This window comes from Erinaceus europaeus, chromosome 14 (assembly GCF_950295315.1).
Source record: "Erinaceus europaeus chromosome 14, mEriEur2.1, whole genome shotgun sequence".
NCBI classification, from domain to species: domain Eukaryota; kingdom Metazoa; phylum Chordata; class Mammalia; order Eulipotyphla; family Erinaceidae; genus Erinaceus; species Erinaceus europaeus.
In genome coordinates, this window is record NC_080175.1 from 55820827 (window position 1) to 55847902 (window position 27076).

The 27076-nt window shown below is 40.9% G+C and overlaps 1 protein-coding gene across 4 annotated transcripts in view; it reads left to right on the forward strand.

Annotated features, from left to right (window-relative positions):
- SERPINI1 (serpin family I member 1) overlaps positions 1-27076 on the forward strand; it is a 118205-nt gene that overhangs the window by 51421 nt on the left and 39708 nt on the right. For 3 of the 4 annotated variants that reach the window (XM_060171909.1, XM_060171908.1, XM_016188075.2), the window contains 2 exons: positions 24070-24336; positions 25920-26150. In XM_060171909.1, the coding sequence (XP_060027892.1) occupies positions 24087-24336; positions 25920-26150 (481 nt within the window). In that variant the 5' untranslated portion in view covers positions 24070-24086. Of the gene's footprint in view, positions 1-2633; positions 2841-24069; positions 24337-25919; positions 26151-27076 lie in introns of all 4 variants that reach the window. The other variant, XM_007522954.3, reaches the window with a different exon arrangement.

Genomic DNA, 27076 nt, shown 5'->3' on the forward strand with positions numbered 1-27076 from the left:
CCCCCGATAAAATGGAGGGGGTGGGGCGGGGGGAAGAAGAAGGAATACTGTATAGGAAATGAACTTTTTTTTTGATGTCTATACCTCAGAAAAATTTCAATTTTCCTTTTATTTATAGATCCCCTTTTTTCCTTCTATAGTATACCTAAGTATATCTGTAGAACTTTTAATTGGCAATATTTGTCAGAATTCCAAATACTTGAGTCTTTTGACCTAGTGATTTGACTCTGAGGAATTGATTCTTGCAGAGATAATTGAGCACCTGTGAAGTGATGTATTTCCAAAAGTATTCATTGCCTCATTATTTGTAATAGCACAAGATTGCAATAAACTAAATTTCCATTGATAGGAGGTTAATTAAGTAAATTGGAGCATACCATAATGCAAAACTGATTTAAAAAACAATGAGGAAGCTCTTTTTGTAATATAGCAAATGAATTCCAAGATAGGTTTTCAAATGAGAAAAAAAAAATGACATTGCAAAACAGTGTGCCAGGATACATATTGTGTTATTATTTCTGGAAGAAAAGGAAAATATATATATATATATATGTCTTTTCTTACGCTCTGAATTTTTTACTTTTAATATTTTATCGGAAACCCTCATTTCCTATTCCCTTCCTTTCTTTTTTATTTTTTTATTTATTAAAAATAGGAGACATTAACAAAACCATTGGATAAGAGGGGTACAACTCCACACAATACCCACCACCAGAACTCCGTATCCTAATCCCCTCCCCTGATAGCTTTCCTATTCTTTTTCCCTCTGGGAGTATGGACCCAAGGTCATTGTGGGATGGAGAAGGTGGAAGGTCTGGCTTCTGTAATTGCTGCCTCAATGAACATGGGCGTCAATCCATACTCCCAGCCTGCCTCTCTCTTTCCCTAGTAGGGTGGGGCTCTGGGGAAGCAGAGCTCCAGGACATATTGGTGGGGTTGCCTTCCTTCCTTTCTTTCCCTTTCTCTCTCTCCTCTCTCTCTGCCCCCCTCCTACCCTTTCTTTCTTTTTTCCACCAGACCACTGCTCAGCTCTGACTTATAGTAGAATAGGGGATTGAACCTGAGTTATAGGAACCTCAGACATGAGACTCTTTTTGCATCACCATCATACTATCTCTCCTGTCGAGAGCTGCCCCCTTCCTTTTTTTTTTTTATTTGAAAGTTTAAATGGACAGGGAGATGTAACTCAGTGGCAAAGTGCACACTTGAGGTGTGTGAAGATGGCTGTAAATTTGAGGAGACACACACAGTTTAAGCAGAGTTAATTTTGCAGAGTGGGTATTGTAGAAGGAATCACTGCATTTCATACAAAGCATGAACTGCAAGCCCAGCCAATTGTGTAAGCATAGCATTGTAGAAGTAGCAGGGGTTATGACTTGGAGGTGACACAGTGAATAAAACATTGGACTCTAAAGCATGAGATCTTGAGTCTGTTTCCAGCATTGCATGTGCCAGACTGCTGTTCTGGTTCTTTCCCTCTCCCTCAATATTTTGAATAAAGAAATAAAATGGAATTTGAAAGTGTCAGACAAAAGTGTACATCTTTTTTGCCACTTCTTAGTAAATTTTGTAAACATAAGAAAACATCTTAAATTTACTAACATTTAATTTCATCTACAAAAGCAGGCTTTCTTTCTGGTTTTGTTAAAAGGACCAATACAAGATGTTTAGTCCATTATTTATTTCAACTCTACATTTTTATGAATTAATTGGCCCCTGGGGAAAATTCAAGGTAAAAATTTATATTTTATGAGAATTTTTTTAAACTCAAAATTAGATATTTCTTTCAGGTTCTTGATATTTCTTTAAAGTTCTAGAGTTCACTGACAATTTTCCCAACCCAAGCTCATAACCACCCACATGCAGCCCTTAGTAATAGTAAGAGTGAGGAAGAGGCCAGCACATCTCATGCTATTAAAGTCATAGGCTCTCCTGCAATTATCTCAAGTTCAGTTTTGATACTCAAGCAATTTTTTTCTTGTAAGGAGTATACAGCAATAATCCTTAAATACACATCTGTAGATCAGCTCCTATGTAAAATCTATGAGCTTCATGGCAATTTCATTCATTTTTTTTTTCTGGAGCTAATTATCTGTATTTTTAAATGATATTTTAAGTATAGAGAATGCTTTCATTTTGCTCTAATTTGCATATAGACCTTTCTCATTTCCATAATGAGCTTCACTGACATATAGCTTGGTGCCATAAATCGTTGGATTCTCAGACATTAGGAGTGATGCTCTGGCTCTCCCTCTCTCCTATATAAATAAAAAATAGGGAGCCAGGTAGCAGCACGCCTGATTAAACAAACACATTACCGTGCTCAGGGACCCAGGTTTGAGCCCCTGCTCCCCACCTGCAGGGGGAAAGCTTGAGGAGCAGTGAAGCAGGTTTGCAGGTGTCTCTCTTTCTCTCTCCCTTTCTATCCTCCCCTCCTCTCTCAATTCCTATCTGTCCCATCAAATGAAAACAGACAGAAAAGAGACAAAGAAAGAAAAGGAAAGAAATAGATATGTCAGTAAATATTTTTAAGAAGTATCCACTGAATTTTTTCTCATACAAGTGACCTGAACTTTTGATAGAAGCAGCCCCTACACAAACAGTTTTAACAAGGTTAACCTGCATTCCATCAGATCCTACAGTGGTTAACTGGGGAGGAGACACAAGTGCCTTGAAGATGCATCACAGGCGGTAACAGTGGGGCTCTTTGCTCCCAGTTGGCCCATCCCACCTAGGGAAAGCCCATGAGGACTGCTAATCTTGGAAGACATCCAGAAGAGAAAGGTTAAGTCCCCTATCTGCAAGTCCCTGAAAATAAGTGTGATTGATTACGATTTAGAGTAAGTTAACTTTGACTTGTGGAGAAAAAAAATGCACTATCTCCATTAGCTTTTCTTTCTTTCTTTTTTTATTAGTGATTTAATAATGATTAACAAGATTGTAAGATAACAAAACAGTTACACACAGTTCCCACCACTGAAATTCTGTGTCTCACACCCTCCATTGGAAATTTCCCTATTCTTTTATCTTTCTGGGAGTATGGACCAAAAGTCTTTATGGGGTGCATGTGGGAGATCTGGCTTCTGTAGTTCCTTCGCTGCTGGACATACCCCTGCCTGTTTCTGTCTTTCCCTGTTGGGGCAGAGCTCTGGAGAGGTGAGGTTCAGGACATACTGGTGAGGTCATCTGCCCAGGGAGGTCAGAATGGTATCATGGTAGCACCTGCAACTTGATGGCTGAAAGGCAGTCAGATATAAAGCAAAGTTTTCAATAAACAGGAACCCTAAGGTAGAAGTAGAGCAAATGAAAGTGGAAAGAAGCTAGGAAGTCTGTTTTAGGTTTGTTCCAAGTAATTTTTGCCTGAGCTCAATAGCTAGAGCTTTTTCTTTCTTGAGCTTTATCGAGCTGTAACAGAGTTGAGGGTATACAGCCTAATGACTTGGCATTACATGTATTGATGTGAAATGGCAGTCTCTCTCTCTCTCTGCAGCACTACATTTGTTGCCTGATTTCCTTTATTTTCATCCTGCAACTCCCTTCTAAATGCTGTTACTTCCTTGTAAATGTTGTTGTGAAAAATAACAGAGAAATGCAACTAGAAGACTTTTATGTTACTTTTATGTCATACTTCCTTGCCCACACTCTGCAATAAAAAAGCACAAGCTGCTTTTTCTGTCCTCCGCAGAGATAAACAGGAAGAGGAAACCAAGGTTTCTTTTAGAAATCCCCTACTGGCATGTGTGTGACAGGCTTGTAAATTGGGTTCATAGGTGGGTATTTACAGGTAGTACTGAGAACAAGTTGGGTACTATCAGAGCAGCCTTATGTGTATAAATGGTATTATAAAAGTCATAAATTTTCTTACACATTCCTTTTCACTTTCACTTTCTCTACAGCCTATATAGTCTGGCACAAGACTATAACTTAATTTCCCCAAGGTAAAACTGGTATAGCTAGCCACCAGTGTTCTCTCTCCCTCTCTCTCTCTCTCTCTCCCTCACCTTTTTAAAGGAAAATACTTAATTGGGGCCTGGTGGTGGTGCATCCAATACAGCAAACATTGACCATGCACAAGGACCCAGGTACAAGCCCCTGGTCACCTCCTACAGGGAAGAAACTTCACAAGCAGTGAAATAGTACTGTACATGTCTCTCCTATCTGTCTCTCCCTCTGCATTTCTCTGTTGGTCACCCTCTATCAAAAAATGAATAAAGAAAATATTTCTTTTTTAAAAAGAACCACTTAGTTGAGGTTGGTGTTTTGAGTCTAAGTTCCTTCTATCATTTTCTACAATTTCTGTCACAATGTGACAAGGGCCATGAAAGGAAATCATGATATAATTTTTTTCAGATGTCAAAACTATTGTGCATTAAAAAATACATATGAGCTGCTGAGACTTTAGAACCTGAACACCATTGTCCAAACACAAGGTGGAAGCACAGTAAGGATATAGCAGTTCTAAACTCCAGTCTTACAAAGTAAGTTCTCTGAAGTTGTGGGTCAAAGCCTATGAAGTCGCCATCTTTGACTTTTTTTTTTTTTTTTTGCCTGCAGTGTTATCGTTCAGGCTCGCTGCCAGCATTTCAAAAAACACTGCTTCTGGCAGCCATTGTTCCATTTTGTTGTTGTTGTTACTGGATAGGACAGAAAGAAATTGAGAGAGGAGAGGAAGATAGAGAGTGGAGAGAAAGACACCTGCAGACCTGCTTCACTGCTTGTGAGGTGGGGAGCCAGGCTGGAATCTGGATCCCTGCACTGATCCTTGCACTTTGGACATGTGCACTTAAACCAGTGCTTCACCACCCGACCCCCCATTTTTGACTTCTTAATTTGCAAAGATGGCAACTGCACAAGATTCAACCCAGCATTCATGTCCTTCCTTATTCCCCCTTTGTCTCAGTGTCCCATAGTGCTTGAATCATCTTATTCAAAAGAGCAAACAGGTCTCAGACATATTGTAATAATTAGCCAGTAGCAGAAATGAATTGTATGTGGTCTCCACAGAGCCTAGAGTAAACACACCTCCCCAGGACACTGGTGATGGAGGGCTCTCCTCCAATCCTCATAAGGCACCTCCTGAAAGAAGACAAAAGTTGGAAGCTAGAGGAGCAAAATAACAGCAGCTTTGTGAGTTGACTATCTAGTGAGTGGAGAGAATCCCAAATAAAGTTATTGAATGAAAAGAAAGGTGGAAATGTGGTGCGTATCACCCAATGACAACTAAGTCTGAGATACTTTAGGGCATAAGACCAATAGACTTACATTAAACTGTCCTCTGTTAGGATACCATGATAGCACAATTAACAATGGTTATAGTTATTACTGTGTGCTCTCAAGAGGAATAGATACCTAGTGTTGAATGCCCCATAAAGCTTATTTTATTTATTTATTATTAGATAGAGACAGAAATCAAGAGGGGAGGAAGAGAGAGAATCCTGCAACCCTTCTTCACTCCTCATGAAGCTTACCCCCTGCCAGTGGGGTCCGGGGGACTTGAACTGAGTGTATCACCACCTGAAATGCCCTAGAAGTCTTATAGTGAGAATTTCCTTAGGTCTGTGTGCTAAATAACTACTCTCTTTTATGTTATTTATTTATTTATTTTTTTACTGCATCTCCTGACCCCTAAGGAGGTATTCTAATGACAATGAATGAACTAAGAGTGAGTCAGGCTACAGCTTCTCCCTTTGCAAAAATCACTGTAAAACAACCTTCTCACATTGGGGGTGTTTGTAGATTCCCAGGAACACAGCCAAGTGGGGTGTGTGTGTGTGTGTGTGTGTGAATATCCCTTCATGATTTCTTAATGTTATTAGTGATTTAATATTGATTTACAAAATTATGATATAATAGGGGGTATAATTCTGTACTGTTCCCACCACCAGAGTTCTGTTCCCATCCTCTCCATTGGAAACTGCAGTAGTTCTCCTAAGGTCACAGATATAGGTTGACTGTTTTTTCTTTTTCTTTTTTTTTTTTTTTTTTGCCTCCAGGGTTATTGCTGGGTTTCAGTGCCTGCATCATGAATCCACTGCTCTTGGAGGCCATTTTTTTTCTCCTTTTGTTGCCCTTGTTGTTGTAGCCTTGTTGCGGTTCTTATTGTTGTTGATGTCGTTCGTTGTTGGATAGGACCGAGAGAAATGAAGAGAGGAGGGTAAAACAGAGAGGGGGAAAGAAAGATAGACACCTGCAGACCTGCTTCACCGCCTGTGAAGCGACTCCCCTGCAGGTGGGGAGCTGGGAGCTCAAACTGGGATCCTTACGTAGGTCCTTGTGCTTTGCGCCACGTGCGCCTAACCCACTGTACTACCACCCAACCCCCGACTGTTATTTCTATAATTATCTGTCTATCCATATATTTTTGCCCATTTTTTCCTATGGTTCTGTCTCTTCTTCCTTTCTAAGTCACACCTACACCTATTCCTATTTTCGAATATCTTCCTGTTTTCCTATTTTCTTTTGGGTCCTGATGGAGTCAGAACTCAGAACCCTCTGGTCATCTTCCCTTAACATTTCTCCTCCTCCTGGAGTATGGACCATAATTCTTTATGGAGTGCAGAAGGTGTAAGGTCTGGCTACTGTAATTGCTTCTCCATTAAACATGGACATTGGTAGGTGGATCCATACCCCTAGCCTGTTTATATCTTTCCCTAGTTGGGGAGGGCTCTGGAGAGGGGAGGTTATAGGATATATTGATAAGGTCATTTGTCCAGGGAAGTCAGGATGGAATCACAGTAGCATCTGCAATTTGGTGGCCGCAAGGTGGTAAGACATAAAGCAGGACAAATTAATGATTAATGAATTAATGATTAATGAATGATGAATTAATGAATTAATGATTAATAATTAATGATTAATGAACAGGAACCAAAAGGTAGGAGTAGAGCAGATGAAACTATGGGTCTGAAGATGGAAAGAAGTGAGGAAGTCACATGGCGGACCCACGTAACCATCCAGGTTTGAGCTCCCGGCTCCCCACCTACAGGGGAGTCGCTTCACAGGTGGTAAAGCAGGTCTGCAGGTGTCTATCTTTTTCTCCCCCTCTCTGTCTTTCCCTTTTCTCTCCATTTCTCTCTGTCCTGTCTAGAAGCGACAATATCAGTAACAATAACAATGATAACTACAGCAACAATAAAAACAACAAGGGCAAAAAAGGAAAATTGAAAAAAAAAAGAATATTAAAAAAAAGAAGTGAGGAAGTCCATTTTAGGTATGTTCCCAGGGACTCATGACTTGAGTCATTTTTGCATGGCCAGCTTTCAAAATCTGTATTGCACAAGCAACATTTCAATGCTGGAAAATCAAAACAGCTGATACTTAAAAGCTAGGAACAAACACATGGCTACTTCTACTTAAAAGCTAGGAACAAACACATAGACTTGGGGCCAGGGAAATACCATAATGGTTATGCCCAAGGCTTCAAGGTTCTGGACTCAGTCTTCAGCACCAAGCAGAAATGAGCGGTGTTCTAGTTTCTTTCTCTCGATTTTTCATTTGTGAGTGTCTCTGTCTCACTAAAATAATAATAATAATAAAAAGAACAATGTGCGCCTAACACATAAAGGAAAAGACCTTGAGTTTCTGTCTGTTGTGTTACCCTGTTCTCTGCATCTAGAGTTATGAGCACAGGATTGCCTCTGAGGTTGGCAAGGATAAGTAATTTTTGAATGAATTAATTAATGATTAAAAAGATTTTTTTTCTTATCCCTCTGGGACAGTGCTCAACTTAATGAAGTTTATGGTGCTAGGGTTTGAATTTGGAACATCTGAGCCTTAGGTATGAGAGGATTTTGCATAACCACTATGCTTTCTCCCCAGCCCAAAGGTATTTTGTTTGTTTTTCTGTCATCTACACTAGGTCATGAAACACCTTTTTTAATTTTTTTTTTTTTTTAAGAAAGGATTAATTAACAAAACCATAGGGTAGGAGGGGTACAACTCCACACAATTCCCACCACCCAATCTCCATATCCCACCCCCTCCCCTGATAGCTTTCCTATTCTCTATCCCTCTGGGAGCATGGACCCAGGGTCATTGAGGGTTGCAGAAGGTGGAAGGTCTGGCTTCTGTAATTGCTTCCCCGCTGAACATGGGCGTTGACTGGTCGGTCCATACTCCCAGTCTGCCTCTCTCTTTCCCTAGTAGGGTGGGGCTCTGGGGAAGCTGAGCTCCAGGACACATTGGTGGGGTCTTCAATCCAGGGAAGTCTGGCCGGCATCCTGATGGCATCTGGAACCTGGTGACTGAAAAGAGAGTTAATTTTTAGTACAAGAAGTTGTTCCATACAAATAACTCAATTTCTTTACTTGCATAATCAGAGGTGGATCAGATGTTTCCATCAGGAATATTCTAGAATCTTGTAAACAGTGAAGCTCACAGTGTAAGAGGAAAAAGAGCCATTTGGAGGTATTTTTCAAAACATGAATGGCTAGCACAGGGGTAGATAGCATAATGGTTATGCAAAGAGACTCATGCCTGAAGCATGGAAGATTCAGGTTCAATCCCCCATACCACCATAAACCAGAGTTGAGCAGTGCTCTGGTAAGAAAAAACAAAACAAACAAACAGCAACAACAACAAAAAAACCTAACAGACAAAAAACCATGAAGGGGTAAACCCAATCATGCAGCATGGCTCCCTCCCTCCTAAATGGCCTTGGGCCACACATGGTCTTGATTGATGGTGACTTTTTAACTATTGTCTCAGGAACTGCTCCCTAGATTTTGCCTCATGTGTGGCAGTTGTTTAACTCTCCTGACCAGATTCCAAAGGGAATCATTCCCTGGCAAGCACACATTTTCCTCACTGTGCCAAAGGGAATTATTCAGGGGATTCTATGGCTAGCCCCACACTGCCAGCAGGCCTGGAAACCTGCCAGCTGACTGGCTTTGTTTGACATTGGCTTTCATTTCCACTGCCTTCCATGCTTTCACCTCTAGCTTTGTTGAATTGCAGGTGGGTAAGTCTCTCTTTCTCTCTCTATCATTATCTCTCTGTTGAGATCTCCTGGAGAAAGGGGGTATGGTGTAATTAAAAAATATTTCGGGAAGAGTCAGGTAGTAGCACAGCGGGTTAAGCGCACGTGGCGCAAAGCGCAAGGACCGGCGTAAAGATCCGTGTTTGAGCCCGAGGCTCCCCACCTGCAGGGGAGTCGCTTCACAGGTGATGAAGCAGGTCTGCAGGTGTCTGTCTTTCTCTCCCCCTCTCTGTCTTCCCCTCCTCTCTCAATTTCTTTCTGTCCTATCCAACAACAATGACATCAATAACAACAACAATAACTACTACTACAACAACAAAAGAAAACAAGGGTAACACAAGGGAATAAATAAGTATAAATTTTTTTTAAATTATGTTTTTTATTTATTATTAGATAGAGACAGAGAGAAATTGAAGGGACAGGGGAGATAGAAGGGGATAGAGACAGAGAGACACCTACAACCCTGCTTCACCACTCCTTAAGCTTCCCTCTTGCAGGTGGGAACCCAGGGCTTGAACCTGAGTCCTTGAGCACTGTAATGTGTGCACTTAACCAGGTGCACCACTTCCTGTCCCCAAGGGAGTGTATACTGTGAAATAAAATGCCCTGTAAAGAGACACATTCTGTGGAGCCCTTATGGGAGCTACTATGCAGCCTACGTCTAGCCCGGCATTGTAGACCAAGCCATACTAGCTGTTCAATTAGTTGAAAGCAAGTACAATTAAAATCCCCATTTCTCTGCTGCCCTGGCTACATCATAAGCACTCAGTAGCCACCAGGACCAAAGGACTGGCTTACTTGGTAATTATAGGTATATCTGGAGTGTTTCCATTGTTACAGAAAATTCCATTGGACAAATCTTGTTGGTTTTTTTAAAATTTCTCTTCCTAGCTCATTTCAACTTTAAAAAATTCATTTATGTATTCATTTTATTACTATCATTTTCTTTTACCAGAATACTGAACTCTAACTTACGGACATGCTAAGGATTGAACCTGCAACATTTGATGCCTCAGGCATGAAAGTCTCTTTGCATAACTTTTATATTATCTCCCTAGCCCAAATTTGTTTATTCTTTGAATTTCCACCAGTGTTATTGCTGGAGTTTGGTGCCTTATGAAAATCCATTGCACCTGGCAGGTATTTTTTATATCCCCTCCCCTTTTTTTCAATCTTTCCTTTTTGAATGGAGACAAAGAGAGATTAAAAAGGAGGAGATAGGGAGAGAGAAATAGACATGCCTGCAGCACTGCTTTACCACGTGTGATGCTTCCCCCTTGCAAGTGGGGGGATAGGGGCCTGAACCCAGGTCCTTGCACATGGTAATGTGTATACTTAGCTGGGTGTGACTGCAGTTTCAAGGGCATCAGAAGATAGCTCACCTGGTTGGGCCTTGCTATTCATGTGACTGCACTTTGAACCCTGGCACCACATGCAGATATCACAGTACTAGGGGAAGTTCTGGTGGTACAGTGTCTCTCTTCTTTCTATCTGAAATAAAAAGAATGAAAAATTGCTTACCTGGAAGCTCTCCACTCACTAAATGTGCAAAAGCAAACAAGAAAAACAAACAAACAAAAAACAAAAGATTAACTTGTTGTAAAATATTCTTGAAGATCTAATGACTCCAGAGCATAAAGATGTATCATGTTGACATCAAGAAATAAGAACAGAAGGGGAAAACACAAAGCAGAACTTGGACTGGAGTTGGTGTGTTTCACCAAAGTATAGGACTCTGTGGCGTGGAGGACGAGGGGGTGTTTCCTGGAACATGATGGTGGAGAAGGACCTAGGTGGAAGGTTAGTGTGTTGTTCGGAAAACTGAGAAAAGCTACACATGTACCAACTACTGTGTTTTACTGTCGACTGTAAACCATTAATCCACCCCCCCAAAAAAAAGGTGTATCTTGCAGAAAACTAAAGAGTAGGAGAAAAGGCCACAGTGGGTTAGATAGCTGGAGGCGGAAGCAAAAGAAACAGAAAAAGATAGATGATTTTCTGACCCAGGAAGCCACGGGACAAACTCAGTAGCCCTTGGAAGTCTCAGCACTGTCAAAGAGAAAGGAGCCCCTTAGACATTGTTCATCTGTTCATCTTCTTTATCTATGGGGTTGTTAGGAAGTTGTGACGCTATTTTCTATGTTTTTCTATACAAAGGAGTGTCATGACTTTTCTGACAGCCCACTACTTCTACTCCTTTTGAAGCTGAGTAGTTCAAACACATAGTAACAAAGACCAAAGCACCCCCAACACACACACTTTTCATTCTCTGTCGGGAACTTATGGCTTGCAATACAGTGTTGACACATGGGTAAGATTTTTCATCTTCCCATGACAGGTGTCTACAAAACACTCTTTTTAAAAAAATATTTTTATATTTATTTACCTGTTCCCTTTTGTTGCCCTTGTTGTTTTATTGTTGTAGTTATTATTGTTGTTATTGATGCCATTATTGTTGGATAGGACAGAGAGAAATGGAGAGAGAAAGGAAAGAGAGGGGGAAAGACAAACACCTGCAGATCTGCTTCACCACTTGTGAAGCGACACCCCAGCAGGTGGGGAGCCAGGGGCTCGAACCGGAATCCTTACGCCTGTCCTTGGGCTTTGCACCACCTGCACTTAACTTGCTGTGCTACCGCTGGACTCCCACAAAACACTCTTACCTCTGACTTTGGTCCTTTCCTGCACCAGGACCCAAAGCCTCTTCATGGTTACCTTTCCCCAGAGTCCTTTGCGTTAGTGCAGTGCGCCACACCCAGTCCAAATATCATTTTGTATTTTCCAAAGTACTCTTATCTAGATGTTTCCCTCCTTAATTATAAAGAGATTCCTGATGAGCTTTCTTCCTTGCTTGATTTAGTGCAGCCAGGAAAAAAAGAAAGAGAATAAAGATGTATCATGTGGGAATTGAGAAATAAGAACAGAAGGGAAAACATAAAGCAGAACTTGGGCTGGATTTGGTGTATTGCGCCAAAATAAAGGACTCTGGGCTGGGGCGGGGGGTGTTTAGGTCCTGGAATATGATGGCAGAAGGAGGACCTGGGTGGGGGTTAGAGTGTTATGTGGAAAACTAAGAAATACTACACATGTGCCAACTACTATATTTTATTATTGACTGTAAACCATTAAAGATGCATCATGTTGAAAACTAAAGAGTAGGGAAAAAGGCCATAGTGGGTTAGATAGCTGGAGGAAGAAGCATAAATAAATAAGTAAGTAAGTAAATAAATAAATAAATAAATAAATAACCAGAAAAAGATGAAAGGTCTAAGTCATTTATTTCATATCACACAGATTGCAGTTACAGATGCAGACCTCTTTGTCATCCTTATTTCTCTACTTTTGACCCCTTGATTTAAAGATAGACTTCAATTTAATAATGACTTTGTGAAGAAAAGAGAATTTGCAAAGGGACAAAATAAGTACACTTCTTTTTTTCCCCTTTATTGGGGGATTAATGTTTTGCATTCGACAGTAAATACAATAGTTTATACATGTATAACATTTCTCTGTTTTCCACATAACAATACAACCCCCACTAGGTCCTCTGTTATCCTTTTCCAGGACCTGTACTTTCCTCCAGAGTCTTTTACTTTGGTGCAATACACCGACTCTAGTCCAGGTTCTGCTTAGTAAGTACACTTCTTTTTAAAAATATAGCACCATCAAGTATATGTGCATGTACCCTAGAATCTAATAGGAGTTTGAGGGTTCTTAAAATTCTCCTGAATCACTTTTGTCCGTCATTTTTTCATGCATAAATAAGATGGTACTTTCCTTTTTTAAAAAAAAATTTTTGTACTTATTTATTTCCCCTTTTGTTGCCCTTCTTGTTTAACATTGTTGTGGTTATCAATGTCCTTGTTGTTGGATAGGACAGAGTGAGCTAGAGAGAGGAAGGGAAGACAGAGGAGGGAGACAAAGACACCTGCAGACCTGCTTCACCACTTGTGAAACGACTCCCCTGCAGGTAGGGATGGGGGGGCTCAAATCGGGATCCTTATGTGGTCCTTGCGCTTTGCACCACGTGCACTTAACCCGCTGTGCCACCGCCCTACTCCCATTTTTTATAATTTGTTTTTTATATTTATTTATACTTTACTTTCTTTTTTTTTTTGCCACCAGGGTTATCGCCGGTGCTTGATTGTAGGATGAATCCACAGCTCTTGACAGTCATATTTTCCCATTTTCTTTCTTTTGTAAACAGAGACAGATAGAGGTAGGAGAGAGACAGAGAGAGAGAGAGAGAGAGAGAGAGAGAGACCAACCTGCAGCACTGCTTCAGAGCTTATGAAGTTTTCCCCTTGCAGATGGGGCCTGGGGGTTTCAACCTGGGTCCTCATGCATGAGAATGTGTGTGCTCAACTGGGTGAGCCACCCCCTGATCCGACATGGTACTTATCATAATGTGTTTTCAGGTCACAAAACTTTCCAGCTTTTATTGATTGAAAATATGCTCTCAAGACAGCTCAGAGAAGACTAGCACACACACACCCTACTCTTCACAGATTTATGTATTTTTCTTTTTAAGCAGTCAGACAGCTCTTGCCAGCTTAGCACCTGAGAAGTAGTTGTCACAAAGCACTCATGGGTCACTCCCCTTTCCTATTGTAAGGAAAAAAACATGACTATATTCTAAGATATTTGGCATAATCTTCTGCCTCTGACTGTACTGCAGCTCTTCATAATGGCAAAAGACCAATTGACTTGCACAAATGAACTGCTGGCAGGTGTTTCCTACCTCTGATCCCTTTGCTGTTTTATAAGCAAATCAGTAGAAGGGCTGCAGAGACAACATAATGGTTCTGCAAAATGACTTTAGTGCCTACGGCTTTGAGGTTTAAGTTCAATCCCCATCACCACCCTAAGACAGAGCAGGGCAGTGCTCTAGTAAAAACCAAAACAACAAACAGACAAAAACTTGTATCTGTATATTCAAGAAAACTAGTTAGTTCATTTCTCAAGTGATGAATATTTGGATCTTCCTTTCTGTTCTTTTCCCATATGCAGTATCCCCCCCCCCCTTCAGATTACAGAGCTCTGTAGAGCAAGCCTGGGTGGTCTCTGTGATTGTGCCTTTGCTGACATTTGGATCCAGGATTGTTCAACAGAGCTCTGTAATCTAAAGGGGTGGGGGAAAAACAGCATATAGGAAAAGAATTATGACACTTGCGACCAAAAGGACCAAGTCAGGTCTTTCTTCCTTGAGGACTGTGGCTTTCTCTCAACACTCTTTAGGAGAGTGACATCAATTTCAAGGGTTCAAAATGGAAGTAGAGTGAAACACTGTGCAGATTGTAGTGAGAGGATGTGGTAGCTCACAGATGGCTCAGACTCAAACTGTTTTTAAAAGGCAAGGTAACTCTTTGTTTCATGTGTGGTAGGTACTTGGACAAATGTCCCACTTTTAGGGGTACAGATGTGCATTAATTCTTTCTAGCTGGAGCTTGCAGATCCAAAGCCCCGGGAATTTTAACTTGATATAGATTCTGCAACTGAAGTAATCAAAGTTAAAAGAATGGTTTTCTTTCTTTCACTCTCACTCACTTCTCTTTTTTCCTCCTTTCCTCTCCCTCCCTCGTTTTCTTCCCCCTCTCTCCCTATCTCTTTCTCTCCCTATCTCTCTTCCTCTCTCTCCCTTCTTCCCCCCCTAACTCTCCCTCTCCTTCTCCCTCCCTTTCGTCCTCCTCTCCCTTCCCTCCTCCACCTCTCCCTACCCCTTGCCTACCCATAGGGGAAAAAGTAGCAAATTTTCATGCATTCAGCTATAACCACTTTAAGAACTGTCTTTTCTTCATGCTAAGTATCCATTATTTTGATTTATGTGTTCATTCTTTTATGAGATAGTAAGAGGCATTATCTTTATTATATTTCCCCATTCCAATGTGTTCGCCTGTTCAGTTGTTAGCAAGCTTATTGTGGTCAACTTAGTAGAAAAACTGTAAGTCCTTTACATGTAAACCTTTGAATTCATAGACATAATGACTGATTTCAACTTTCTCCTCCTTTCCTGTGCCTTGCTGTCTTGTTGGGAAAAGTATTTTCTTTAGCCATTTTTCTTGCTCCTTAATAGCACCTCCTTTATCTTTTCACAGTTGATGATTATGAAACTTTTTAAAAATATTTATTTATTTTCCCTTTTGTTGCCCTTGTTTTTTATTTTTGTTGTTGTTATTGATGCCATTGTTGTTGAATAGGACAGAGGACAGAGAGAAATGGAGAGAGGAGGGGAAGACAGAGAGGGGAAGAGAAAGATAGACACCTGCAGACCTGATTCACCACCTGTGAAGTGACTCCCCTATAGATGGGGAGCTCGGGGCTTGAACTGGGATCCTTATGCCAGTCCTTGCACTTGCCACATGCGCTTAACCCACTGTGTTACAACCTGATCCCTGATTATGAAACTATTTTAAAAAATTTAGATAATCATGTTATAGAAAAGTCAAGATGCATTCTTTTTTTTTTTTACAAATAGATCTTTATTTTCTTAAGTATTTTATTTATTTATTATTTTTGAGAGAGAGAGAGATGCAGAGAAAGACAGAGAGAAACACCAGAGCACTGCACAGCTCTGGTTTATGGTGGTTCAGGGGATTAAACCTGGGACTTAGGAGCCTCAGACATGAGAGTCTCTTTGCATAACCGTTATGCTATCTACCCCCAAGATGCACTTCTTTTTTTTTCACTCCAGGGTTATTGCTGGGGCTCCATGTCTGCACCATGAATCCACTGCTCCTGGAGGCTTCCCCACTTTTGTTGCCCTTGTTTTATCCTTTCTGTGGTTATTATTGTTGTTGTTATTGCTGTCGTAGTTGAATAGGACAGAGAGAGGAGGGGAAGACAGAGAGGAGAAGAGAAAGATAGACACCTGCAGACCTGATTCACCGCCTGTGAAGCGACTCCCCCGCAGGTGGTGAGCTGGGGGCTCAAACCAGGATCCTTAAGCCGGTCTTTGTGCTTCGTGCCATGTACGCTTAACCCGTTGCGCTACCACCAGACCCCCCCCCCAAGATGCACTTCTAATCATCCTATAACCAAGATTAATGGAAAGGGAAGTTCCTTCTTAAAAAAAAGAAAAGATTATCCTTTTATACTACTAGCTTTTATTATTTATTTGCTTATTTTGTCTTTGGGGTTATTGCTGGGCCTAGGTGCATGCATTATGAATCCACTACTCCTGGTGACAATTTTTTCCATTTTATTGGATAGGACAGAGAGGGATTGAAAGAAGAGGGGGAGGTAGAAAGAGGGAGAAAAATACAGGCCTGCAGACCTGCTTCACCACTTGTGAAACTTGTGAAACATTCCCCCTGTAGATGGGGAGCTGGGGGCTCAAACCTGGATCTTTGCAAGCGTCTTTGCACTTTGTTCTATGTGCTCTTGACTGGATGTGTCCCTGCCTGGCCCCTGTAATACTAGTTTTTAATTTTGTAAATCTTCATACCTTGACTGCAACAAGATTTAGCTACCCTCAAAACCTTCAATCAGATGTTGTTGTTTTTTAAATTTGTTTTTCTTTCTGTTTGAAAATTACTTGCATATTGAACAAGAAAAAGAGCGAAAATAACTGGCACATGTGTTGCTGGGGATCAAATTCCAGATCTCACACTTGAGGATTCAACACTTTATCCACCACACCACAGTAAAGTGTTTCCTAAACTCGTATATACATGCACAAAAGGCCCACAAGCTACTCTATTCTTGGCTACAAAGACAGAAAATGCAGAAGCAATGGCAGTTGATTCATAGCTGAACTTCTTCGTTTTTTAATTTCTATTACTGATTTAATATCGATGTACAAATTTACAAGATAGCAGGAGTGCAACTGCGCCATTGCTTCTTCTCCACGCCCAGCACTGTCTCAAACTATTCTGGTGCCAAGGTTTTTATTTGTTTGTTTGTTTGTTTTTCCCCCTTTGTGGAAAGGTATTTTCAATAGTTGGAGAATCATAGCCTGCAAAGCTCCACCTGCCAGCGGTTCATTTTGGCATGTCGATTAGGATGAGTGATGGTGTGTGGGTCCCTGCTGTTTTGTAGACTGCTGTGAAATACAGTCACGTTGGGGGATGACCATTTGTAATTTTTCCAGGCAGTGGACCTGTTTGCTAATGCGCCCTGAGTCTAGCCATGGCATTATGCTGGTGTACGTGACAATGCTGCTTTGTCAGGCTGAAAAGAGGGTCACGGATTCCATATCAAACAGATAAAAAATGGAAATGAGCCACTAGCTGTGGGCTGAGATTATCAGTCATAGTAGCTCAGAGGCAGTGGCTGCTCTTGCTCTCCATCCTGACACCTCACTTTAGCAGTTCAGCATGTCTTTATTTGGCACCTCCTGTGTGTCATGCATTAAGCGCTTACTCTTCATTCTAAGGTGCGTGCACACTTACTTGTGCCTCCAGAAAGCTTAGGAAAAGAGAGGATAACAGTGTGGAGTTAGATATAAAGAAGGAGACAGTAGTAGGTGTGCAAAGGTAGGCAAGAAATATCCCAAGACATTAGAGGAATTTTTTTTTTTATTGCTACCAAGGATACTTTTGGGGTTGGTGTCAGCACAATGATTCCACTGCTCCCAGTGGCTGATTTTTTTCCCTTTCTATCTATCTATCTTTCTTTCTTTCTTTTTTCCTTCCTTCCTTCCTTCCTTCCTTCCTTCCTTCCTTCCTTCCTTCCTTTCTCTTTTCTATTTTTATTAGATAGGATAGAAAGAAACTAAGAGGGAAGGGGGAAACAGAGGGAGAGAGAGAGACACCTGCAGACTTGCTTCAGCACTCATGAAATGATGCCCACCTGCAGGTGGGGAGCAGGAGCTTAAACCCAGATCCTTGCACATGGTCATGTATGCACTCAACCAGAATGTTGATTTTTTAAAAATATGTTTTTTGGGGTAATAGTTTATGGTACAGTTGTTGACACACAAGTACTGAAGAAATATTTGAGAGGGGCACACCTGGTTAAGCACATATATTACCATGCACAAGGACCCAGGTTGGAGTCCCCTCTCTCCTCCTGCTGCTGAGGAGGGTGCTTCATGAATGGTGATGCAGGTCTGCAGGTATCTCTCTGTCTCTCTTCCTCTCTGTCACCCCTCCCCATTTAATTTATCTCTGTCCTGTCAAATAAAAATAGAAAGGAAAAAAGGAGAGAAACAGAGAGAGAGAGAAATGGCCACTGGATGTGGTGGATTTATAGTGTTGGCACCAAGTGCAGTGATAACTTTGGTGGCAAATAATAAGAAAGACATATTTGACGTTCTTCTGGCTGGGGATGCACAGGGTTATCCAGGAAAGAATAAGGCAGCACATAGCAAAGGCGACAGAAAATTTGTTGGAGGACTGGGTGGTGGTACACTTGGTTGAGCACACATGTTACAGTGCATAAGGACCTGGGTTCAAGCCCCCAGTCTCCACCTGCAGGGGGAATGCTTTACAAGTGGGTCTGCAGGTGTTTCTTTCTCTCTCTCTCTGTCTCTTCCCTCCTCTCTTGATTTCTGGCTGTGTCTATCCAATCAATAAAGATAATAAAAAATTAAAAAGGAAAAGATAAAAAAGAAATTTTATTGGAATAAACAAGTTAAGAAATAGTCACCAAGAGAAGAGAAGGGTGCACAGTAGAAAGGAGCCAGCTGCTCACAGGTGAGACAGCTAAGAGCTAAGGTCTAGAGCCACCTTGTCACTAGGAGGGTATTGGTTATAATAGACCTCTATCTCTCTTATCCTGTGGTCTTGTCATTATTTCCATTTTATAAATAAAAACTAAAAATAATAATAATATGCCTCTCAACTGAAATTGGGTCCTGTGGGAGAGCAGGAAAAGAAACATGTAGCTAACCACTTTGGTGTCAGGGCAGACTTCTGTCCTATTCAGTTACCTCCTATTTAGTTGCCAGATGTGAGAGCCTTATCATATCTTTTTTTTTTCTTCCTTCAGGCTTATCACAGGGGCTTGATGCCTGCACTAGGAATCCACTGCTCCTTTTTTTTTTTCATTTGATTGGACAGAGAAAAACTGAGGAGGGCAGAGGGAGAGAGAAAGATACCTGCAGACGTGCTTTACCACTCTTGAAGTGTCCCCCTGCAGGTGGGGTAAAGTTCAACCTGGGTTTCTGGTGTGTATCCTTGCACATAGTACTATGTGCACTGATCTGGGTGAGCCACTTCTCAGGTCCCTTTTGATTTTTGTTGTCTCCACATCCAGCATGGAGTAAAGCCGAACGATAAACCTGAGAGAAGGAATGAGAGATGATTGGGGTAGGGAGGACCAGTGCCAAAGACACGGTAACTTTATTTCTGAATCTCTAAGATTTATACAGAAGGCAATCAGTTTTACACAATACAAGATTACACAAGGTATCATGATTTACTGGCAGTTAGTTAAAGATCAATCGGTTATTGTAAAGATCAAGCGGTTACTGGACTTTGCTCTCCTCCTCTAATGATTTGCTTGCAAAACTTATTCTTTTAAAGTTGCTATGTTCCCATTACTGTTGTCCTATAGGTACCTAATTCCAGGAATATGATCAACTAAGCATAACAGAAAAACAAGGGAGTGGTTACATGCCACCAAGTCCACATCAGCCAGCCAAGGCATAAACAAGAACAGGGAAGTTAGTGGAGCGCAGCCAAAGGCCATGGTGTGTCCATGTCACCCCTCCTGGCTGACCCTCTTCTCGAGGGGCCTGCAAGGGGTACCATGCCACCCCTCCCAGCCATCCTCTTAACAAGGGGCCTGTAAGAGGTTTACCCTGAACGCTGCTCCCAACAGATTTTCATTTTTTCAACAGAGCACTACTCAGCTCTGGCTTATGCTGGTGCTGAGGATTGAACCGGAGACCTCAAAGCCTCAGACATGAAAGGCTCAATATCTCTTTTCTTAAAACAGATAAGAATCTTGGTAGTAGGTCATACACTTACATAACGAGGTAAGTTCTTTAAAGAGGAAATTCTAGTGCAAGGACCAGCGTGAGGATCCCGGTTTGAGCCCTCGGCTCCCCACCTGCAGGGGAGGAGTCACTTCACAAGCAGTGAAGCAGGTCTGCAGGTGTCTGTCTTTTTCTCCCCCTCTCTGTCTTCCCCTCCTCTCTCCATTTCTCTCTGTCCTATCCAACAACAATGATGACATCAATAACTACAATAATAATAACTACAACAATAAAACAACAAGGTCAACAAAAGAAAATAAATAAATAAATATTTTTTAAAAAAAGAGGAAAGCCTATGAGCATTGGTGTCTTCATGTCACCTTTATCAGTCTTGGCTGAAAGAAACAACACTGACTGAATGTCTAATGATGCCATATTAGATGGGCCATCAGAAATGATACAATACTTACTTTGACTTTATAAGCTTTTCATTGGCTTTGCAAATACATAAACCAGAGCAGCAGGTTTTTTTTTTTTACGATCGTATCCTTTATTTATATAAAATACTATTTTTATTTTATTTTTACTAGAGCACTGCTCAGCTCTGGCTTATGGAAATTGAACCTGGGACTCTGGAGCCTCAGGTATGAGAGTCTCTTTATATAACCGTTACACTATCTACCTCTGCACATTTTATTTCTTTTAAAAATATTTTATTTATTGGTGAACACAATCTAGAGAAGGACAGAGAAAGAGATATGAAAATCAAAGTATCACTCTGTCATATGCAATTCCAGGGATTGAATCTGGGGCCTTATGTAGGCAAGGGTGGCACCCTGCCCACTGCCCCGCCTCTCAAGCTGTGGCTCTTATTTCCTTAATTTGCATGTCTATTGTAAATAAAGTGCCTGGCAACATGATAGAGTCAGCATTCACTTGTTTTCCTAGATTGGTTCTTAATGTGTATCAGTGATGTCTTTTTCTTCATCTGAAATTTGAAATTCATGACCAGTGTAGTATTATTAGATAGTTGTGTTACTGGAAGACAGAAACACTCTCATGAAGTGGCTTTAACTCTTTGAGCATATACTAGGTAACATCAAAAGAAAGTCAGGAAGCTCAGCGTGGGTTTGTTACAGGGGAAAAGTGACAAAGGCAAGTGTGGTGACAGAATAGTGCCGTGTGATTAAGGGCAAGGTGTTTTGAGTCTGACTTGAATTTCAAGGATGCTTTATATAGCAATATATCCTACATATATAATGTTAGATACAGCTGAAGTTCTCTCAGCTTTGAAGGGTGTGTGTAAAATTATTATCTGCATCTAGAAAGAAGGCTCCATCTTATTCTTCTTGAAACTTTCTTTGGATTTTCCTGGGGCTCAGTTGTCATTAGTGTGTGAAGGAGTAAGCTCAGGGCAACTGTTGTAGTACTGTTTGCTTGACAAACACTGTTCTGCCTCCATGCACATGGCCTCCTAAGGGCAGCCATCTTTGAATTCCACACAGCAGAGCTTGCACACATGCTTAGTACTGCCTCGTTCAACAAAGGAGAATGACCAGAACCTCAAAACTAAAGCACAGGTGGGGATGTGAGGAAACTTGGAACACATTTTGACCAAAAGAAAAAAAAAAATCTGTTACCTAAAATGGACTCCAAAATATGAAGGCCTTCCAGGGTGCAGGACTACTGCTTGAATCTGACCTTATGGGAGAGACTAAGGTATTCTGACCCAAAAATCTGTGAAGGGGATGGATGGTGATGTCCCTGGTTGAGCACACATGTTACCATGCTCAAAGAACTAGGATGAACTCCTTGGTCCCCACCTGTCGGGGTGCAGGGAAGAAGCTTCACAAATGGTGAAGCAGTGATGCAGGTGTTTCTCTTTTCCCTCCATATGTCCCCTTCCATCTCTGTCTTTATCCAATAACTAAAATAGTTTTTTTAAAATAAAGTGTTTAAAAAAATGAAGTCTTTGTAACTGCTCAGCTCTTTTTTTCCAGGTAACATGCTTATACTCTGATAATAGTCATGGCAACAGTGAATGGCCTACATTGAATAATCACTGTTTTCCAGATGTTTTTGCTTAATATCACATTTCTTTTAATGATGGTGAGAAACTGGGGGTGTTGTATGCTTTACATTGGGTTCTAGTTCTCCCCCGCCAAGAGAATTAGATCAGTCCAGTTAATTTCGCGGCCCGCTTGGCCCCGCCCCTAGGGACCCCGCCAGAGTTCCAGAGTTGGAGGGGGTTCCTGAGTTCGAGAGTAAGAGAGAGTGCTTGTGCCGCCGCAAAGAGACAGCAGAGTTCTGTTTGGTGATTAGTTTGTCTTAGTTTATGAATCGTTGTTCCTGAATAAAGAATTACAGCTGCCCTGCCCAGCCGTTGTCTCTGTGTCTCTGTTACCCGCCCGTGAAGCCAACCCGCCCGGCAAGAGCGACGAATTTTAACAACATGGGGGGGAGGAGATAATGTAAGTTATTTAATAGTATAAATGAGTGGTTTATGTTTGGGCTGCCAACACTGGCAGAGTGTGGAGTAGAAGGGAGGAGTACTGCTCCACTTGTGCCACCCAGGAATCTTCTAGAATCCTGGTGTGCAAAGCAGTACAGATATTATTCAGAGACTTCTGAACGCTGATAATCACTGCTGACAATCACTGCTCTCTCTTTGTAAAAGTTCAAATACCAGATGTGCAAGATGCATAGAACTCTTCAATAGAAGCCCTCACTTGTTAGTAGAAGCTGAAATGGTCAGAGGAATTTGAACATAAAGGGACAATGCTATAGGAGGCCCCTTCCTGCAGACACCTGCCAGCACAGGGAACTCCCCAGCCTCCACCTGCATCTGGGGACCAGGGGTCTGAAACCTAGTTGTTGGGTATGATACTGTGTGTACTCTATACTGAGTATGCCACCATCCAGTCCCTGGACTCAGATTTCTAACCTCCAAATGTCAGTCTTTCTGCAACTTTTTCTTTTCACTTTTTTTCCCCCTTTTTACTGGTGATTTAGGAATGTTTATTTTTGTCTACAAAACTGTAAGTCTTCACTAGGAGCAGAGACTCAAGCAGAAACTATCAGGTCAGGGGGAAAAAAAATCACACAAAGATGTGCTACTTCTCCAGGGTGACCACTTCCTGTGGTCTCCAAATCCTAGACTCAATACATTAGGGGTGATGACAGGTGTGTTTCTGATCTCTGCCCACCAGCTGTGAACACAGCTGCAAGGCGCCTTAGCTGCATGGATGGGAGTAGAGGAGAAAAGTCGCACCAGGAAATGTTAGCTCACCTTACACCTGTCGCCCATGTTTTGGGGCCCAGAGTTACTTTGTTCCTTCCTTCCTTCCTTCCTTCCTTCCTTCCTTCCTTCCTTCCTTTTTTCCTTCCTTCCTTCTTTCCTTCCTTCCTTCCTTTTTTCCTTCCTTCCTTTTTTCCTTCCTTCCTTCTTTCCTTCCTTCCTTCCTTCCTTCCTTCCTTCCTTATTTCCTTCCTCCCTTCTTTCTTCCCTCCTTCCTTCCCTCCTTTCTTCTTTCCTTCCTTCCCATCCAGAGTTATAGCTGGGGCTTGCTGCTTACACAGTTCCACTGCTCCCAGCTGCCATTTTTTTTTCCTTTCCGTTTCTGATAGTGAGAGGGAGACACAACACCACCACCACCTCTTTGCAGCTGGGGACCAGGAAGAATGAAACTCAGTTGTTAAGCATGGTTCTGTGTGTGCTCTACGCGGTAAGCCACCTGAACCTATTACAAGTTTGTGTAAACTAGAGTAAAGTTTGAAAATCTTGACCGAGATACACATGGTCAGGCTATAAAAATAAATTAACCATCTGACATGATCTATAATTAATTACTTGGGCCTTCTTCTGTCTCAAAATCAGGACTCAAAATCAGAATATATATGCAGTGGGACTATAAAAAAACTAATAAACTAACCTCATCTAACATAACCTGTAATTAAAAGTATGTTCTTACACATACTTTAAGCCCCAAGAAGGTGGAGAGTTCTTTTCTTTCCTGAGAATATCAATGTATTGTTAATTTCATAGTTAATTGACTTTTAAAAGATAAGACTCTCCTCACAGTGTTCTTTAGTGTGGCTTTTGTGTGTGAGACAAAAGTTTTGGTTAGGTTAATCACTTTGTAATGAAATGATTATTGGGTTTTTTTATTTTTATATTTTAGTCTTTTAACCCATCTGTAAAAAAAATGAATATGCAATTGCTGTCTTCCAGGGTAAAGCTGCTTCAACATGGCCATCCTTGGACTCTTCTCTTTGTTCGTTCTGCCGAGTCTGACTTTAGGGGCCTCTTTGCCTGAGGAAGCCATCACAGAGCTATCAGTGACTCTGTATAACCATCTCCGAGCTACTGGGGAAGATGAAAACATCCTTTGCTCTCCACTGAGCATCACCCTTGCGATGGGAATGATGGAACTTGGGGCTCAAGGCTCAACCCTGAAAGAGATCCGCCACTCAATGGGTTATGACAGCCTGAAAAATGGTATGTCCAGCTTTGATTTCCCCCGAGAGTCTGACTCTTAGCTTGCCACCGAGTTATGCCGGTGTTGATGCCAGAGAATAAGAGAGTGATCACACTGAAGTCACACAACTATGAGATGTATTAGGAAACACCAAAATGGCCTCACTTCTCACTGGATGAATAAAGAAGTCGTATCTCTTATGAACATTATTATTTGCATAACACACACTGTGATCAACAGAGAAAATGTGGGCTTTTAGTCTGCCTCCTATTCAAGAGAGAAAGGCTTATGTTTTATCAGTTATCACATATGGAAGTGAAAAGTTATGACTCTAATAAATACTACAAAAAAGTGACATGGTCTCAAGAAGATCAGAAATTTTGGCTTAATATCATTATTTAAATAGCATCCAAGAATATTCTTTGAAATTTGTTATTATTACTAACGTGTTTTTTTTTAATTCAACTATTCCTGGAAGACTCTTTAATTTAATTTTTTATTGAGGGGTTTAATGCTTTACAGTGCAATCATTGACAAATGCACACAGTTTCACTATATAATAGGCCCCTAGAATTTTCTTCCTATCCACTCTCTTCCTATCTCCCCAAAGTCCTTTTTGCTTTTTTACTTTGTGCTCTCCCTCCCTGTTCCTATTTTATTAAGTCCTGCTAATAAGTGTTATCATTTGGTATTCATTCTTCTCCTTTTAGCTTATTTCATTCAACATAATGTCCTTGAGTTTCATCTAAGAGGATGCAAAGGAGACAGCCTCATCATTTTTAACAGCTGAGTAGTAGTATTCTTTTTTTTTTTTAAAGGCTAAGTGGCAGAGAGGGAGAGAGAGAGAGAGAGAGAGAGGGAGAGAGAAAGAAAGCCGGTATAACACTGTTCCATTACTCATGAAGCCTCCATGAAGCCTCCATTGTTCAGGTTCTCCTGAGTGGTGGTTGAGGTCTCAGACCTGGGTACATGAGACACTCTATCCAGTGAGCTGATTGTCCACTGAAATGTACAATTATTATAACTATATATAGGGAAATTTTCCCATCAGTTGGCATTTTGTAATCACTTTGACATGATGTGTGATTTTTTTTTTTTTACTTTATTGTGTATAGTATACATGTGAATTCATTCATTAAAGTGTTAAGAACTGGAAAGTGTTTAAAATGAGTTTTCAAATTATGAAGTTAAGATATCCAGTGAACATAAACTTTAAAGAATGCTTTTCATTTTATAAACTAGATAACTAAATTTAACTCTTCTTGATAATTATAAAATAAACCTAACTTAAAAAGTTAATTAAAGTGCCGTTGGGGGCGGGGAACACAATAGAGCACTCTATGCATTCTACCAAGATACTGATTAAATTAAAAAGCCGTATCAGTTCATGATGTTAGGCTGGAGATATATATATATATATATATATATATATATATATATATATATCAAAAGTTAATTTGTACATTAAGATGTAGGGGAATACTGAAGTCTTTGTTCTAGTCATATACCTTACAGTGCTTTCATGCTTCATCTACTCGCCCCCACCTCCATGTTTGCTGCACTAATAAGCCTATCCCGTGTGTTTGTTTGTTTCATTTTGCAGGTGAAGAATTTTCTTTCTTGAAGGATTTTTCCAACATGGTAACCGCAGAAGAAAGTCAGTATGTGGTGAAAATTGCCAATTTCCTCTTTGTGCAAAATGGACTTCATGTCAATGATGAGTTTTTGCAGATGATGAAGAAGAACTTTAATGGGGAAGTGAATCATGTGGACTTCAGTGAAAATATAGTGGTGGCCAACTACATCAACCAGTGGGTGGAGAATAGCACAAATAGTATGTCATCTGGTGGCTTTCTCTATTAGCTTACTTTTAGCTCCTTTATTTTTGAGATTGTGTGTCCCCTCCCTCATTCTTTCTGCATTGTGAAAGATGGCCTTTAACTGAGTAGCTAATCATGTCACAAATTTTTTATTGCTTTAAAAGTGTTGTTTTTTAATTAATTAATTAATTTGTTTATTATTGGATAAAGACAGAGAGGGAAATTGATAAGGAAGGGGAAAGTAGAGAGGGAGAGAGACAGAAACACACCTGCAGCCCTGCTTCACCATTCATGAAGCTTTCCCCCTGCAAGTGAGGACCAGGGGCTTGAACCCTGGCCCTTGTGCACTGTAATATGTATATGTAACCAGGTGTGCCACTGCCTGGCTCCCGAAAGTATTATTCATAGGTAAACACTTGTGAAAGGACTTAAACTTTCTGCAAATATATCAGCATAGCACTCATAAGTTAATCTGAAAATATAAACTCTCCAAATGATGGGGTTCTTCTATAAGTAACTTAATTAATTAATTGCCACCAGGCTTATTGCTGGAGCTCAGTACCCACACGGTGATTCCACCATTTCCAGGGGCTTTTTTTTTCCTTTCTTCTTTCTTTCTTTTTTTCTTTCTTTCTTTCTTTCTTTCTTTCTTTCTTTCTTTCTTTCTTTTTCCTTTCTTTTTTATTTTACTTTTTTTTTGGATAGGAACAGAGAAAAATAGAGGAGAGAAGGAGAAAGAAGGAGAGACACCTGTAGCACTGGAGCCATTGCTCCACCACTCATGAAGTTTGCCCTGCTGTGTGTAGGGGCCAAAGGTTTGAACCCAGGTCCTCAACACATAGTAATTTGTGACTCTACCAGCTACACCACTCCCCAGTCCCCTGAATAGTGGTCTTCACTGCTCAGTGGAATCTTGCTTGAACTCACTACTTAATAGTTT